This window comes from Bombyx mori, chromosome 27 (genome assembly GCF_030269925.1).
Source record: "Bombyx mori chromosome 27, ASM3026992v2".
NCBI lineage: Eukaryota > Metazoa > Arthropoda > Insecta > Lepidoptera > Bombycidae > Bombyx > Bombyx mori.
In genome coordinates this window covers 875647-893208 of record NC_085133.1, presented here as the reverse complement: position 1 = coordinate 893208, position 17562 = coordinate 875647, and the positions used below count along the sequence as shown (strand labels likewise).

The window sequence follows — 17562 nt, the reverse complement described above, 5'->3', positions numbered from 1 at the left end:
GAAAAGGCGTGCTCAAAGCCTCATCCCAATTTGGAGTCACTCAAGACATCCTTGATTAAGGCAGCCGCCGATATTGACATGGACCTCGTTCGTGCTGCGATAGACGACTGGCCGCGCAGATTGAAGGCCTGTGTATTCAAAATCACGGAGGTCATTTTGAATAAACTTTAGTGTCATAAGAATCTATGTTTTGTTAAGTTCATTTTGGTATATGAATGGTTACATAATGAATAAACTTGTTTCAATTATTTTACATTAAACATGTGACAGAATTTATGACCTGACTAGGTATAGTACCAGGCTGACATAAATATGAGCTCACTTTGAATTCGTTCCTTGATTCAGTACGACCAATCGCTACCAACGAAATATTCTAATGTTGATTTAAAATTGGAGTAGGACAGATATGTTTTATCTTCAGTGTATTACGTAGCTAAGCAGAGATCACGTATGGCGCTAAACGCTTGCTTCCAGCTCATAGATATAACAAAGTAAATGTCCACCTTGAGATATTAAACATTCTCAATATTACTCTAAGACGTATCTTTGAGGTCGGAAGCTACGTAAGCCAAGTACTGCTGGTAGATGGTCTTGTGATGACACACGGGTAGCTTGAAGTATTCAAGGACTAAAGGATAATACGCTCGGTACATTCGTGTCAAGCGATGCGATAGTACCTGGGTTCGAATCCCCCAGACAGGTACATTTTCTGATGAAATACGTACTCAATATAATATGTTCACAAATGACAACTTCCAAAGGACAATCAATCTGTGATAAAATAACAACTCTGAAAAAAAAAAGTAGTATTACTGTTGGGAGGGCTTTTGAACAAAGGGTAAGTAATCACCACCCTGCCTATTTCTGCCGTGTAGCCGTAATGTGTTTCGGTTTGACCTCTGTGGTGTAAGGTGGGTGGTTTTTCGTTATGAGCCTTGGTCACTACTTAACACCAGGTGAGGCATGTTTATGATTACCTATCTAAGCAATAATGTACTGTTGGTAGCACCCCTTGTGAGCCCGCTTGGGTAGGTACCACCACTCTGCATATTTTTACCGTGAAGCAGTAATGCGTTTTGGTTGGAAATGTGGGCTAGCCGTTGTAACTATACTTGAGACCTTAGAACTCATATCTCAAGGTGGGTGGCGGCATTTGCGTTGTAGATGTTTATGGGCTCCTGTAATCACTTAATACCAGGTGGGCTGTGAGCTTGTCCACCCATCTATGCAATAAAAAAAAGAATAAAAATGATATACCCTCATATTTATTTAAAGAAAAACTCTTCTATGTCTTGTATGCTGCTGCATGCATTTTTTTTAAATGTTTGTTACACCCTCTTACCCATTCATCATGGAAGCCATTCTTGAACCGTCAACTACATATCTCCATAGAACTTGAGAATTGGTACTATCGCACCGAAAAGCCATGCGTCTTTCACAAGCCGTTTCATCTATTATGCCTTTATTTACTTCTGTTTACTTCTAAGACTAACAAATAAACACAATGCTAACTTATTACTAGTCATTATCAGCCATTGTTTGCTCGTATCGCGCACGCAGCGTTCAAAGTTTAATTATTATTAATTAATTTAATTGCATTTCAATATAGCACTTTGTTTACACATGTAATCTGTTTTGTTTGTCGTGTTCGTATATTGTATCCGGGCTGGGTACTTGGGTACTGTATACCTGTTGGAAAAAGCGACACGTTTTCTAAGATTATTGAGGTTATTGTGGGATCGTTTTTCACAATCTTACATCCATCTCGTCCAATGTTTGAGAGAATGAGAATCAAAAGTAAAATGGGGCCGAGACATGGCATTTTACATAATAGCTGTAACTCTTAGAGCTTAAAATCGCCCAAGTCCGAAAAGTGAACCGATAGAGAACCAAATTATATAAGGGTGCGCTAAAAGGTAGAGCGGGGTGTCTCTTGGTAACCTTGAGCGTCAACTTACTGAAGGCGCACGTTAAGAATTGGATAATAAGAATCAAAGATGTGCATAATAGGAAAGGCAGCAGTGACCGATGTGAGCTATTTATGATGATGATACTGAAGAAAGATAAGACTAAAGATTATAGAAAGTAAGCTCACATACCACTTGGGCCTACTGTCTGATACCTCGCTGGGTAGGGTGCTACCGAGGTGGCTAAGCCGGTGAAGCAAGCTTAATCGAAGCCGTTCTTTCCTTGGGAAAGCTTTTGCCATTTTTCACGCTAGGACCTAAGGCGAAAGGCATTTGTCGGGATAGGGTGGCTGTATTTTGATACCAAACCAATCGCAAACAACTCTGGTATATTTTACTGGATAAATAGGTTACCTCAATAATTGCTCCTATGGGTTAACTAAACAAGATATCGTGAATTCTTACCGATTAAGCCACATATTTCATCGGTGAGCGATCTATCCAAAGCCTATGTAGGTGGAATAATATCAGTCAGAGACAATGGGGTCGGAAGGCGTGGTATTCATAGCACGGTTGCTCTTTCAAAAGTTACGTGTAGCTCATTGTCTACTTAAGCCACCCTTACCGACACACATACTAGCCCCCGGATGTGAGCCCATAGACACGAATAACATGAATGGGCACTTTTTGGTATATCAAGTCTTTGCAACGAAAACTGAGAGTATGTTTAATTGTTTACGATAAAAGAAAGCAGTAAGCTTCGATTCTTACTCGGAAAATGATTCCTGAAATGGTTACATGGTAGTTAGATCATTCTCTTGTTAGTCGGTCTCTTCATTGCTGAAGGTCGTGTCAAGTTGAAGCGCTGATCACCTGATGCACCAAGATTCTCCACGTCTTCCTGTCCTTGGTGGTCTTTATAGCCTCTGTTATTGGCCAGCCGGTGAGCGTCTTTACCAGATCAGACCAGCGGGTAGGTTAGGATCCACGCGATCTTCTTCCGTTAGATTATTCGATATATTATTATTAAATCACCGTGAAAGTGGTCGAATGTGGACTAAAAACATTGTAAAATCGAAGCGTCGGAAACAATTTTAATATCAATGGAAAATGCGAAATTAAGCCATAAAAGTTACATCCAGGACCTGCGCATACCGAATTAAATACGAAATAATCCCTTTCCTATTAATTAAAACTAGAGGTCCCGCAGTAGTCGAAATTCGACTATAATTAATTGGAATTGTAAGTTTGTACACTATTCTGATTGTATTTTATACTTCTATAATCACAAATTTGGCCAAGGCTACTCCATAAAAAGTATTAATAAAGACAAACAATAGGTATTTAATCTATTATCAATTTGACCACAGACGCCAAGAACAAAAGTTTGACAATAAATAGCATGCGTGTGTGCGTCAAATACATGTTATGTAGTGTGTGTAATGTTTTCTTTATTGATTTAATGTATATTTTATGCATTATTTAAAAAAATATTAGCACTGTGCACTTCTTCTCTATATTCTCTATAAGTGTGGAAAATTTCATACTCCTCCGTCCGCGCAATTTTCGTAAAAAGGGATACAAAGTTTTTGCTTCACGTATTAATATATAGATATATAATGGTAATTACGGTGTTTAAATAAGAAAAGACGAAATTGCGTTTCTTCTAAACAACAAGAAACAACATTTAATGCCCTTTCTTCAATAATTCTTTAACACACATTTCACAACGTCCATTCACCGAAAAATTATTTAAACAACTATCAATTGTCATATGACAGATTGACATTCAATCATTCATTACATCTCCCCCGCTGAAAAGACAATTGTAAGAGGCAGTGAATGGTTTTACAATTGTTTATCATATCAGATAGACACTGGAGACAACTTTGTTATATGGTAGAGGTTTGATTCTGCTTTTTTGTGTCCGGTGTCAACTTCATAGATCGATTCTGAAATCTTCTTTAGTATTTTGTATGGCCCTGTTCTCAATTCATCCATTTTTTTCCTGTTTAGTTTATTTCCATTCTCCACATAAACACTATCTCCTTCTTCCAATTTATACCCTTCTCTGTACTGGTCAAATATATTTTTATTATAATTGTGAGATTTTATTGTGTTTTCTAAGGCTAATTTTCGATCTCTTCTCAAATCTTCTGTTGTACAACTTGTTTTCAAATGTAGTGGTAGAATACTCACATTTTCACCCTCTAGAAGGTACCTGGGAGCAAACTTTGTAACTGTGTGTTCTGTTTCATTATATTTTTCTACGCATTCTTGTGCAATTGTTGTCCAAGATGTCTTCTTATCGCTTTCGTTTATTTTACATCTTATCTTATTTGTTAGTGTTTGATTTAATCTTTCGTTAAGCCCATTCGAAAAAGGCGCATCAACAGCTGTGAAAACTATTTTGATATTATTATTCTTTAGAAATTCTTTAAATTCTTTTGAATTTATGCCAGGGTATTGGTCTGATAATACCATATTAACGTCATAATTTTTTGTTACCTTTTGCATTAGCTTAATGAAATCATTGGAGCCTTGAGTTTTTGATGTACAAATATAGGCATACCGTGTGAAATGATCCACTAGAAGATGCAAATACCTTTTGGTTGATCGGGATCCTCCAAAGCCTCCAATAGTATCGATGGATACAATTTCAAACGGGTGTGTGGCTGGTCCCAAATGTGACATTAAACCATATTTCGACTTCCTCCTGGACTTGTTTTTAATGCAGGTTTCACACGCATCACACATTTTATTAATGTTTGCTGTAATATTTTTGGCTGAAAAGAATGGTGTTATTTTATTTGTCATTTGGGTTCTTCCAATGTGGCAGTATGTGTCATGGACTTTTTTTATTAGAGCTTTGCTAAGTTTTTCTGACAGTATAATCTTATTTCTTCTTTTATTTTTCTTGTAATAAACTTCATTCTCTAATATGTGCTTATTCTTTTCTTTTTGTAGGTCTGGATTTGTTAGCTGGTCATTCTTTATTTCTTGTAGGTCGATTAAATTTACGACCTTTAAAAAATCGTCGTTATTATCATTTGCTTCTAAGACTGGATTTCGGCTTAAGCAGTCCGCTTCTTGATTTGATTTTCCTGGGTTGTATTTAATTTCAAAATTATATTGTGATAGATAATATGTTAAATCACCTAGTTCCTCATCAGTTCGAGCTTTAATGTTCATATTTTCCAGGGGTTTATGATCTGTGTATACCATAAATTCTTTTCCCATAAGCCAATGTTGCCAGTATTTGACTGCTTCTTTTATCGCCAGACATTCTAAGTATATTGCCTTCTTCTTTTTCTGTGCTTCTGTTAATTTCTTCGAAAAATAAGCAACCGGTTTACTCACGCCGTTTTCATCGTCTTGTTTCAACACTGCTCCAACTCCTTTGATACTAGCATCTGTGTAAATTCTTATCGGTGAATCTGGGTCAAATATTTTTAGGATTGGTTCTGAGCAAAGCAATGCTCTAATTTTATCAAATGCTTCCTGGCATTCTGCCGTCCATACAAATTTCACATCTTTCCTTAATAAGTTATGTAATGGATCGAGGATAATTGCACTATGTGGTACAAACTTATGATGAAAATTTACTTTTCCCAAAAACTGCCGTATATTTTTCCTTGTTTCTGGAATTGGGAAGCTTTTGACAGCAGTTAAATAATCTTTCAGAGGTCTAACTGAATTGTCTTCTATTATATGACCCAAGTATTTAGCATGGTGACTTGCAAATGTACATTTTGAAAACTTCAGTCTAAACCCTTCCTTTTGTATTGCTTCCAGTAGTCTCGATATGTGTTGTATATGTTCCTCAAAAGTTTTAGAAAAAATTAAGATGTCGTCAATAAAGTTTACTGCAAAGTTAGATAGTCTGTGTTTTCTTATAATATTGCTCAATATTCTTTGGAAAATTGCTGGTGCAGTCTTTAACCCAAATGGGAGACAAGTCCATTGAAAATGTCCTTCTTGTGTCACAAAAGCAGTCTTATGTCTATCTTGAATTTTCAATGGGATCGACCAAAATGCTGAGTTTATGTCTAATGTAGAATAATACTTACAGTTTACTGTTTTGGTCATTAAGTCCTCTATAAGTGGGAAAGGTTGTGATTGTGGAACTACTATTTTGTTTAAATCTCTGAAATCTATGCATAATCTTGTTTTTTTATCATCTTCTTTCTTATATGCTAGAGTTACAGGAGCAGCAAACGGGCTGTAAGATTCCTCTATCAAATTTTTCTGTAGTAGCTTCGATATTTGACTTTCAATTTCTGTTCTGTCTTCAATTGTGCATCTGTACGGACGCTTATAGCAGTATTTATCTACCATCAAGTCTATATGGGCTTCATAATCCTGCACAGAGCCAACATCATATTTGTCCTTAGCAAAAACAGATTTGTATTTATCTACTAACTTCTCAATTTTTGATTGCTGATATAAATCTAGATGATTTACAGACATTTGAAATTCATCAATGTTTACATGTTCATTGAAATTAATTTCACACAATTTGTGGGTATTTATAGTAGTACCCTTTTTTACTATCTCAGAGTATAGTTCCATCTCTATCTTCTCTTTCTCTTCTATTCTCTCTTTAAATGTTTGTTCTTTATTTTTGTCACCTAGTACATCAGGAATTCCGACATTTGTTACATTATTCTCATTAAAACAATGTTCATTTGAGATTATGCTTTTCTTTTCGGGATATTGTATGATGTTAAGTTCTTCATTTTGTATTAATTTGAATTTTTTTATACAATCCAAACCAATTAAAAAGTCATAGTTAAAATTTTCATTATCCACCACAAAAATATCCATATTTCTTTCAATATTATAGATTTTTATTTTTAGCGTTACCATACCTTTCGTTTTTTTCTCACCATTAATAGTTTTTAAGTTTACAACTTGCATATCATTTGTCTTCTGTTTCTCTTGTATTTTCAATAATCTTGCATTAATTAAAGAAACATTAGATCCAGAGTCATAGATTCCAGAAACCTTCAAAGTGTCATTTATTTGTAAACTTATTTTTATTAATGGTGGTATTTCTAGTTTTTTGGATTTTTCTCATTCAGTTCTATTTCCAATTCTGAATTATTTACTGTTTTTACCACAGCTTTTTTCTTTTTTTCTTTGAACCAACAGCTGTCTTCTGGGTGGAACCGTTTCCCTTTTTTCTCATTTAAACAGATTGGGCATGGTTTCTTTTCGTCAATATTTTTCCCTTTATTATCTAAATTATATGAGCTGTTCCTTTTTTCATATTTATTTTTCATCACCAGATGTTCCAATTTTCTTATCTCATTGTAAAGGTCTTCCGTTCTTTGTAATGTTTCTTTGTCAATCTTGTCCGCCACATAATTGGGTAAACCAAATGCTATGAGATCAATAATTGTTCCGGTATCCACTGTCTTCCTGACTTCCAACAATAATTTCTCCTTCTTTAAAGCATACTCAAGTAAGGATCCCGATTGATATTTAAAGGCAAGAGCATATCTAGTGGAGGACCATCCTTTGTTCGCAAATGTCTCACAAAATTTTTTCTCCCATTTACTCCATTCTGATTGTACTGTAAGCTTCATCAGCATACAACTGTACCAATCTACACTAGCATTTTCTAAGAAGTTCTTCAAAATTTCAATTTTTTGTTTATCCTCGTTTATTTGAAAACGTTCACATTCTTTATTAAAATCTTTGATCCACTGTAATGCATTTGAATTACGGCCGTTGAATTTTTCTATAATAAAATCCTTTGCAATTTTCCCTAAATTTTGTTTTTCTGGTTTCTGCTGTTTTTGTTCTTGTAGTTTTTCTAACAGTTTTTCAAGCATGTGATTAGAATCACTAGATGTCGATTCATAACTAACAGGTTGTTCTGAAATCTCTTCCAAATAACAATCATTGAATTGCAAATTTTGTTCTTCATCCAAATATGTTTTTGAAATTTCCTCCGTCACAGTTATCCATATTTTCCTCGTTTGATGCGTTTTTACTAAAGAGTTTTTTACTCTAGTGTAGTTAGGAGTAGTTGTGATCACCTTATGAAGATTTACGGGTTGATATTCGACTGGAATTCCAAAAACTTGTCCACTTGGTGTAGCAATGGAAGTTATGCATATGACGTTTATTTTTCCATCCGCCATTGATTTCATTGTAAAATCAAATCTTAATTTCTCCATTTTCTCCAGATATTAGCAAAAATGTTGTTTTATAATGGTAATTACGGTGTTTAAATAAGAAAAGACGAAATTGCGTTTCTTCTAAACAACAAGAAACAACATTTAATGCCCTTTCTTCAATAATTCTTTAACACACATTTCACAACGTCCATTCACCGAAAAATTATTTAAACAACTATCAATTGTCATATGACAGATTGACATTCAATCATTCATTACAGATATATAAATCGTAGTCAACGGAACGGGATGCTCTTACCGCTATTTGTTATAAAATATGTGACCACGGAATAGATTAATGTCGTTGACCTTTACGTAATGATAATACGTGTAAACGATAAGTAACTTAGCGGCATTGAACCATTCGCGGACCTCAAATGTCATGAACACGAGTCTATCTCGAACCGATCACTGCCCAAAGTATCCTCTTTCTCTGTCTACGTTTTGATAAAGATTTTGCCAATCGTGAATACTGGATAAGAAGCCGGTGTATTCTTTCTAAGCGATGCGACCATGCGAGCTTAAGTCCCGCAGCCTATTTCTGCCGTGAAGCAGTAATGCGTTTCGGTTTGAAGGCTGGGGCAGCCGTTGTAATACTTGAAACCTTAGGAGACTTATATCTCAAGGTAGGTGGCGCATTTACGTTGTAGATGTCTATGGGCTCCAGTAATCACTTCACACCAGGTGGGCTGTGAGCTCGTCCACTCATCTTAGCAATATATAAAATAAAAAACTACGTACTCCTCAATCGAAGAATAGAATTGAACTGTTTACCGCCAGTTGGTTTTTGGTTCTCGTAGCTATTTTTGATGCGATGCACCTATGATGAGTATCACCGTCGCTGTGGAATACACTTCAGATACATTTTTAACGGCCGTCTGGTGTAGTGGTAAGTGACATGGTCACTACACAAGGGGGTCGCGGGCTCGAATCCCGCCAAGGGAAGATATTTGTATGATAAATGTAAATGTCTTTTCCAGGGTTATGGATGTACCCGGTCGTGGACGGGCTTGCGGTGCGCACTCTGCGTGCTGTGGGTCTCGTCTGCGGGGGAGTTGCTGGACTTCGACCGGGCGCGTCCGTAGGTGGCGGATCACGGGCCTCTGGGCAATAGTCACAGGGGCATCGCTCCTTCTCTCCCGTTGTGTTACGGCGGGAGAGATTGAGCGACGCGGACCAAAACCAGCACCGGGGGCTACACGCTCTCCTCCCCCTTCACCTGCTGAAGGGTGGTTCTTCTGGAGATGCGTGAGCCTCCACTTGTTTTTTTTTCCCTTTTCTTTTCTTTGTTACTTTATTGTTTTGCTTTTACTGTCCCTTGGTTATTTTTATTTATCTTAAGTTTTACCCTGTCTCTTTCTCTTCTTTTGTTTCCGTTCATTGTTTTATTTTACACGCCTTTCTATGCTTCTTCGCCTGTGGTTTTATTTTGTTTTATTTGGTTTTATTTTCATCTTCTTTCCCTCTCATACCCAATTCTAAGCTCTGACACCCGGCGAGAGAATGAATGGCTGGTGGGGGACCAGTCGTTAGGGTGTCCCAGGGAACCGTACCCCGGGTTAAAAAAATAAATAAAAATTTATGTAATGGCCAGTTTAAAAAAGTTATTACCCCAGGAGGGTACCTCCCGCTCAGCGGGAGGAGAATCCCTCCGTGTGGCCGACTCGTCGGACGCACGCTGCCCCGCGTACTCTGGGGGGGGCAAAAACTGCCTAGACGTCAGGTCCGGGAAGGACGGAGTTCAAAAGAAGAAAATTATGTCCGAGAAGGACCCTGAAGTAAGCTCCTTAAGAGCCGATGTCGTGTCGGACAACGATATGGCCACAGTTGGTTCGGCCCAGTCGTCGACCCATTCGTCGCCGACACGACGACGGCGGAAAAGGGTGCTCAATATAAGCTCGGACGGGCTGAGTAGCAGCTCCGGCTCGGAGGCTCAGGATCCGACACGTGTGAAGCCCAGAGCAGTCACGCCGTCAAAGCGTGGACGGGGACGCCCTGCGACCACAGGGCAGTACGTTGGCATGGCCGCTGCCAGGCAAGCGTACCTCAAGGCACAAAAAGAGGAGAAGGAGCTCACTGAGAGCGCGCGCACCACACGCCACAAGAGGAGAGCGGCTGAAGGGTCTGTCCCTAAGCCCGATGCCGAGCGTAGGCTCCATCAAAGTGCAGAGGTGGCCCTGATGGTCGCCGCCAAATCCAGCAGCCCGAAGGGCACGTACGTGCGTGCACTGAAGGAGTTGGCAGTCACTGTCAAGGAGGCCACGGAGGACCTTGTGGGCTACACCGCAGCCGAAGAGGCTAAGAGACTGCGAGCGGTCAACGTCAAGCAGGAGCAGGAGATCCTGCAACTGCGTAAGGAGCTCGATGAAGTTAGAAGGGAGTTGGCGAGGGTTTCGCAGGTGCTAGCGTTGCCCACATCGACTGCGACCCCGGCCCCGAACACCAAGGAGGAAGAGGAGGAGTTGCGCCTACAGCGCATTATGCGAGCTGTCGGCACTATGCTCGACGCTCGCTTTGAAGGGCTGGAGGCACGGCTTCTACCGGAGCCCCGAATGCGACCACCGCTAGCGGCGGACAAGCAGAGGAGCCGGGAAAAATCGTCTAATCCCCCTGTCGTCGTTGACGCTGCACCGGATGCGGCACCGTCATCAGTGCCACCGATGACATTGGCGAAAAAGAGGATGCGTGGCCCCAAGAGAAGTGTCACCGCGCAAGCGGCTTCATCCGAAACGCACACCTTCCTCCCGGCTCCAGCTTCCATGATCGAGAGCTGGTCAACGGTCACCCGTAGGGGTGCTCGACCGAGGGAGGAAGCAGTGAGGACGCTTCCAGCGGCAGCTATCGCTGAAGCGGAAAGGAAAGACCGGTCTTCTGTAAAGAGGAAAGAGAAGAAGCTGCGCCCTCCACGCACTCAGGCCGTTGTCCTCAAGCTGCAACCAGAGGCCGTGGAAAGAGGACTCACGTACCGCACTGTACTCGCCGAAGCGAGGGCCAAGGTAGATCCTGGGGCACTTGGAATACCCATCCAGCGCATCCGGTCTGCAGTGACTGGGTCTAAGGTGCTGGTAGTGGAAGGTGCAGACCAGAGCGCCAAGGCCGATCTCCTGGCCCAAAAGCTTCGTGAGGTTCTGCCCGCAGAAGGGGTCATAGTGACCAGGCCAGTAACGACCGCAGCCATCCGCATCAGCGGACTGGACGACTCCCTGATGCCGGAGGAACTTACCGCGGAGCTTGCCCGGATTGGCGAATGCGCTCCTGATGCGATGAAGATCGGAGACATCAAGTATGGCCCAGGCGGGATGGGTCAAGTATTGGTCCGGTTGCCCGTCGTTGCCACGATGAAGGTTCTCGCCGTTCCAAAACTGAGGGTTGGTTGGAGCGTGCTCCGCGCTTGTTTGTTAGAGGCTAAGAAGCTACAGTGCTTCCGATGCCATGAGCTAGGGCACGTGAGCGCCCGATGTCCTTCGTCGGTCGACCGCAGCCGGGATTGTTATCGGTGCGGCCAGACCGGCCACGTAGCGGCCGGCTGCTCTCTTGCACCACACTGCGCTGTATGTACCGCTGCCGGCAGACCGGCGGACCATGTCTCCGGGAGCAAGGCTTGTGCCAAGTCCCCGAGACCGAGACTTAGAAGAGGAACTTCCGCTGCACTTGAAAATGCACGGAGGCAGCCCGGTACGGCTATGGAGACATCGAATGGCGTCCTGCTATGACAGGTGTCCTTCGATTCCTGCAGGGGAATCTCAACCATTGCGCCAGAGCTCAGGACCTTTTGTTCCAGAGCATGGCGGAGGGGTTGACCCATCTTGCGGTGGTCGCCGAGCCGTATCGGGTCCCTTCGAGCCCCGATTGGGCAGCCGATTTGGAGGGCCGAGTGGCAATCATCCGGCGTTGTTGTGTGGGTGCTCCGCCTACGTTTGCCGTTGTTGAAAGAGGTCGCGGCTTCGTTGCCGTCCTCTGGGCCGAGATATTCGTGTTGGGAGTGTACTTTTCCCCAAACAGGACGCTCGCCGAGTTTGAGGTTTTCCTCAGCGAGCTCAGCCGCGTCGTTGGAAGGTCGCACTTCCGACGGATCCTCGTTCTGGGTGACCTAAATGCAAAGTCATTGTCTTGGGGTTCCTCTAGGACGTGCCCCAGAGGTAGAGCGGTGGAGGAGTGGCTGGTCGGAAGCGGTCTCCTCATCCTCAATCGCGGTACGGAACTCACATGCGTGCGACGTTTGGGCGGGTCCGTGGTGGACGTTACATTCGCCACGCCTGACGTCGCATATCGCGTACGCGGTTGGGCGGTGATGGTTGGCGAGGAGACCCTCTCCGACCACCGTTACATCCGATTCAGTGTCGCCGCGACCCCGGTGGGTTCTGTTCGGGGCTTTTCCTTGCCCATCAGTGGCAGCGCTAGGGGTCCTCGTTGGGCCCAGAAGCGCCTCAACATCGAGCGGTTGCGTGAGGCGGCCATAGTGCAGGCGTGGCGTCTTGACTCGCTTGGCGAGCCAGCAGACGTGTGCGAGGGGGTGGAGCGTCTGCGCGAGGCAATGTCACGGGTGTGTGACGCTGCTATGCCTCGCGTGAGAGCTCTCGCTCCTAAGCGCCAAGTTCATTGGTGGACCGAGGAGATCGCTAGCCAGCGCCGGCTATGCGATATTAGTCGTCGCACATACCAGCGATATCGACGACGAAGAACGCGCCGGGACCCCGACGAGGAGGACCGCCTGTACGAAGTGTACAGGACGGCGATAAGAACCCTGCGCTTGGCTATCGGGGAGGCGAAGGAGGCCGCCTGGAACGACCTACTGGCCTCGCTGGACCGTGACCCGTGGGGGCGGCCCTACAGGCTGGCGCGTAATGCGCTTCGCCGTTGGGCTCCTCCCGCAACCAGCACCCTGCCGCCGGAAACATTGCAGCGGGTAGTCGGGGGTCTGTTTCCCGATTTATCCGGGACGGCCTTCGTCCCCCCTGTGATGACAATGGCGCGGATTGCTGATAGCGAAGAGCTTGAGGACGTCTCCCAGGTGGAGTTCGATTTGGCTGTGCAGAGGATGCGGGCTAAGCGCACGGCACCCGGTCCCGATGGGATCTCGTCCCAAGCGTGGGCGCTCGCCTTGACAGGTGACGGCTTGGGGCCTGCCCTCCAAGGGCTATTCAGCAGGTGCCTCCGTGAGGGCAGGTTCCCAGAGCCATGGAAGACTGGTCGGCTTGTCCTTATTCCTAAGGAAGGCCGGCCACGTGATGAGCCAAGCGGGTACCGCCCAATCGTCGTGCTGGACGAGGCTGGTAAGCTCCTCGAGCGCATCGTCGCCAGTCGCCTCGTCCAGCACCTCGAAAGCGTTGGGCCTGACCTGGCTCCTAACCAATATGGTTTCCGGAGAGGTCGCTCCACCATGGACGCGGTCTTGCGCGTTCGCCGCCTCTCCGATCGTGCGTGCTCCGAGGGGGGCGTGTTGTTGGCTGTGTCGATTGATATCGCCAACGCCTTCAACGCGATCCCTTGGAGCACGATCGTGGAATCGCTCCGGTTTCACCGCGTCCCCTCTAGTCTCCGCACCCTGATAGAGGATTACCTCTCAGGGCGAAATGTGGTCTTCCCCGAGAGGAGAGGGTGGGGACGGAAAGCGGTGTCGTGCGGGGTCCCGCAGGGGTCGGTACTGGGACCACTCCTGTGGGACATTGGTTTCGACTGGGTCCTGCGCGGTGCTTGCCTGCGTGGCGTCGACGTAGTGTGCTATGCCGACGACACGCTGGTGACGGCCCGCGGAGCCGACTACAGAGCCGCAGCGATCCTTGCGACGGCGGCGGTCTCCACCGTCGTTAGTCGCATTCGGAGATTAGGTCTTGAGGTGGCCCTCCGCAAGTCCGAAGCGGTGTGCTTTCACCCAGTCCGGAGGGGACCTCCTCCGGGAGCGAACCTCATAGTCGGCGGAGTATCGATCGCTGTCCAGCCGAAGCTCAAATATTTGGGCCTTGTGCTGGACAGTCGATGGCGCTTCGACCACCACTTTGGTGAGTTAGTCCCGAAGCTGCTGGGGATGGCGGGCGCACTAGCCCGTCTTCTCCCCAACGTCGGTGGTTGCAGCGCCGGCGTCCGGCGTCTGTACCTGGGGGTCGTGCGCAGTATGGCTTTGTACGGCGCTCCCGTGTGGTCGCCCGCACTCTCTGCGCGCAATGCAGCTTTGCTGCTACGAGCGCAGCGGGTGCTCGCGGTGAGAGTCATCAGGGGGTACCGTACGATCTCCCGGGAGGTCGCCTGCGCCCTCGCCGGTTCTCTTCCTTGGGATCTCGAGGCTGAGGTAGCAGCTGCGGTATACCGGCGTAGAACACAGTCCCTGAGTCGGGGACGGACGCCCGGCCCGTCGGCTGTCGGTCGGTGGAGGCGTGCTGCGCGTCATCTGGCGTACGCCAAGTGGAGGGAGCGGTTGCTGGAGGAGCTTGGCCAAACTTCAGTCACTCGCCGACGCACCCTCGAGGCCCTGGTGCCCGTGCTGGAGGCATGGTCAGATAGACGACACGGCGTGCTCTCCTTCCACTTAACGCAGGTCCTCTCGGGGCATGGCTGCTTCGGGAGGTACCTGTGGAAGGTCTGCAGGAGAGAGCCACATCCGGGTTGCCACCAGTGCGGGCATCCGGACGATGACGCTCAGCACGCACTCGAAGCGTGCCCGCGTTGGGAGCGCTCGCGGCGAGACCTCATCGCGGTGCTGGGGAGAGACCTCTCCTTGCGGGCTGTCATCGCCCGCATGCTAGAGGACCAGAATTCTTGGGAGGCCATGACCAGGTTTTGCGACCTGGTCATGGCGTTCCGTGAGGCTGAGGAGCGCGAAAGGGAGTGGGATCCCTCTTCGGCTTCACAGCGAAGAAGGCGGAGTGGGCGGCACGGGCGCGAAGCTCCCGTTCATCTCCCGTAGGGGCTGTCGGGTGCCGGGTGCGGGGGTGCCCGGTACTCGGCTGTTGGTCCGGTGGTGAGGCGGCGCAAGGTGGCTCCTGTGCACCGCTCACGGTGTGTCTCCGAGACGACGTCCTGCGGGATTTTCCCGGGGATGGAGTGCCGTCCTATTAACAGGATGGGTACCGGCGACGGCGAGCCTTCGGCGCGCACTGTGCGGTACCGTGGGTTTCGTGGAGTCGGAGTGGTGGGGCTCGATGGGGTTTAGTCGGTAGTCGTTCTGCGGGGCAAGTGCTTCGCGCGCCTTTTTCAAGGCGTAGTCTCCTGTGAGAAATTGGGGGAGGTGAAGGACCTCGGCTCTTCTCTTCTCCCCTTCTTCCTCTCAGGAGGCGCCGGAGTCCGACATTACCCGGTCCGTTACCCCCCTCGACCGGGTATCCGTAAATGGATTCCCCAGCGTTAAAAAAAAAAAAAAAAAAAAAAAGGGTTATGGATGTATATTAAATATATGTATGTGTATAATAAAAATCTTACATTTATTTCCGTTATCTGGTACCTGTAACACAAGTTCTTTACGAACTTATCACGGGACCAGTTAACGTGGCGTGATTGTTAGTAAATATTTATTATTTATTTATTTATTATTTGAATTGTCGATTTAAAAAATACTGTTCTATAATCGAGACTTCGGTTTCGAGTTTCGGTTTGAAGGGTGGGGCAGCCGTTGTAACTATACTTGAGACCTTAGAATTTATATCTCAAGACGGGTGGCGCATTTACGTTGTAGATGTCTATGGGCTCCAGTAACCACTTAAGACCAGGTGAGATCATCCACCCGTCTAAGATCCATCATAATCATCTATCTGAAAAAGTATCCGCGAATCCGGACAGAAGCCGTCGTATTAAAGTCATCGTGGCCTTAATGATAAGGTGCCCGGTGTCTCAGTCATGCACTCTGATAAGCTCGGTTAAATAATCGGTAATAAGTTTTTTTTTTTATTATTGCCGCTGTAGGCAGACGGGCATACGGCCCACCTGTTGGTGTGTGGTTACCATCGCCCATGGACGTCAGCATACCAGGGGCAGACCCAAGCTGCTGCCTACCATTATCAAAATAAATAGCCACATTTATATTTATATACGTATTGTATTCTTTACAAAATAGTAAATAATAATAATAGTAATAATATTAGTAAATAGTAATATCGTAATTACTGGTGGTAGGACCTCTTGTGGGTCCGCGCGGGTCGGTACCACCACACTGCCTATTTCTGCCGTGAGGCTTAACCAGACTGCTGCCTAACGTAAAGTTCTCTCCACAAGCCATGTTTGAAGAAGGCCATGTCATAGTGCTCGGAAAACACCGTAGAGAGGAGCTCATTCCAAATAATTACCAATCATTATGAATTAAAATCGAAAAAAAATTGCGTGATTCAGTGTACTGTTGACTGACAGACTGATTTTATTGAAAGCATCTCAACAACCCGTCGTTCTGGCATCATAGAGATGGCACCGCGCTTCTTGTTGACCACGGACACCTCCCTCCTCCAAAGTTCTGACTGTGGGCGGAGATCGGATGTCACGTCATTGCAAGGTCGCTTAGTGAGCACCGCCCTAAAACACCTTGGGCTTGAAGTCTGCTCCCAACACCTGCAGACCTTCAATTCCCACACCCTAAGCGTCCCCCTAGACGCGGGAACCTCGTAGGAGGTACGCCCCGGCTCAAAAAAGGAGTCTACTGTGAGCCCTCACAGAAAGGTATAGTTAGCGAAACAGGCATAGTCCGGTAGCAACCTGGAGGATGGATGAAGGGTCTGCAATAAAACAAAATAATTTCAACCTTACATAATTTATTTTATAACATCAAGTATAAAAACTCCGCGAATGTATTTTGTTCTTGACAATTTCATGTGACCTCTTATCGTAACGATAACCCGATTATCATGAAACAATAATAAATATATATAAGTGCGAAAGTTTGTATGTTGGTTTGTGTTTTTTTTTCCTCAAGCGGCAACGGAAATTAACATGATTATTAGAGATTATTATCTCTACATTGGGCCATAAGAACGAATATCAACGTTTCTAATTCTAGTCGCTTGTGCTGTTTTGTACCGATCGAAATTCAACAAATACTGGTGGTAGGACCTCTTGTGAGTCCTACCACCCTGCCTTTTTCTGCCGTGAAGCAGTAATGCGTTTCGGTTTGAAGGGTGGGGCAGCCGTTGTAACTATACTTGAGACCTTAGAACTTGTATCTCAAGGTGGGTGGCGCATTTACATTGTAGATGTCTATGGGCTCCAGTAACCACTTAACACCAGGTGGGCTGTGAGCTCGTCCACCCATCTAAGCAATAAATAAATAAAATAGTGAATAAACAAACGAATTTATTTATACTAGTGGTCAACCGGTAGTCGAAATTCGACTATAATTAATTGAAATTATAAGTTTGTACACTATTATGATTATATTTTCAAAGACCATTATACTTCTATAATCACAAATTTCGCCAAGACTACACTATACAGAAAAATATTAATAAAGACAAACATTATTTTTAATCTATTAACTTGAACACAGACGTCAA

At 45.2% G+C, this 17562-nt stretch overlaps 1 protein-coding gene across 1 annotated transcript; it reads left to right on the top strand.

The window, feature by feature from the left end:
• The first annotated feature begins 8116 nt into the window (after positions 1-8116).
• LOC119630665 (uncharacterized) lies at positions 8117-16533 on the top strand. The gene is made up of 5 exons (XM_038020758.2): positions 8117-8132; positions 9076-9180; positions 9731-11705; positions 12029-13736; positions 16447-16533. The coding sequence occupies exons 1-5, from the start codon at positions 8117-8119 to the stop codon at positions 16531-16533; spliced, it is 3891 nt and encodes a 1296-aa protein (XP_037876686.2).
• Positions 16534-17562: the final 1029 nt, after the last annotated feature.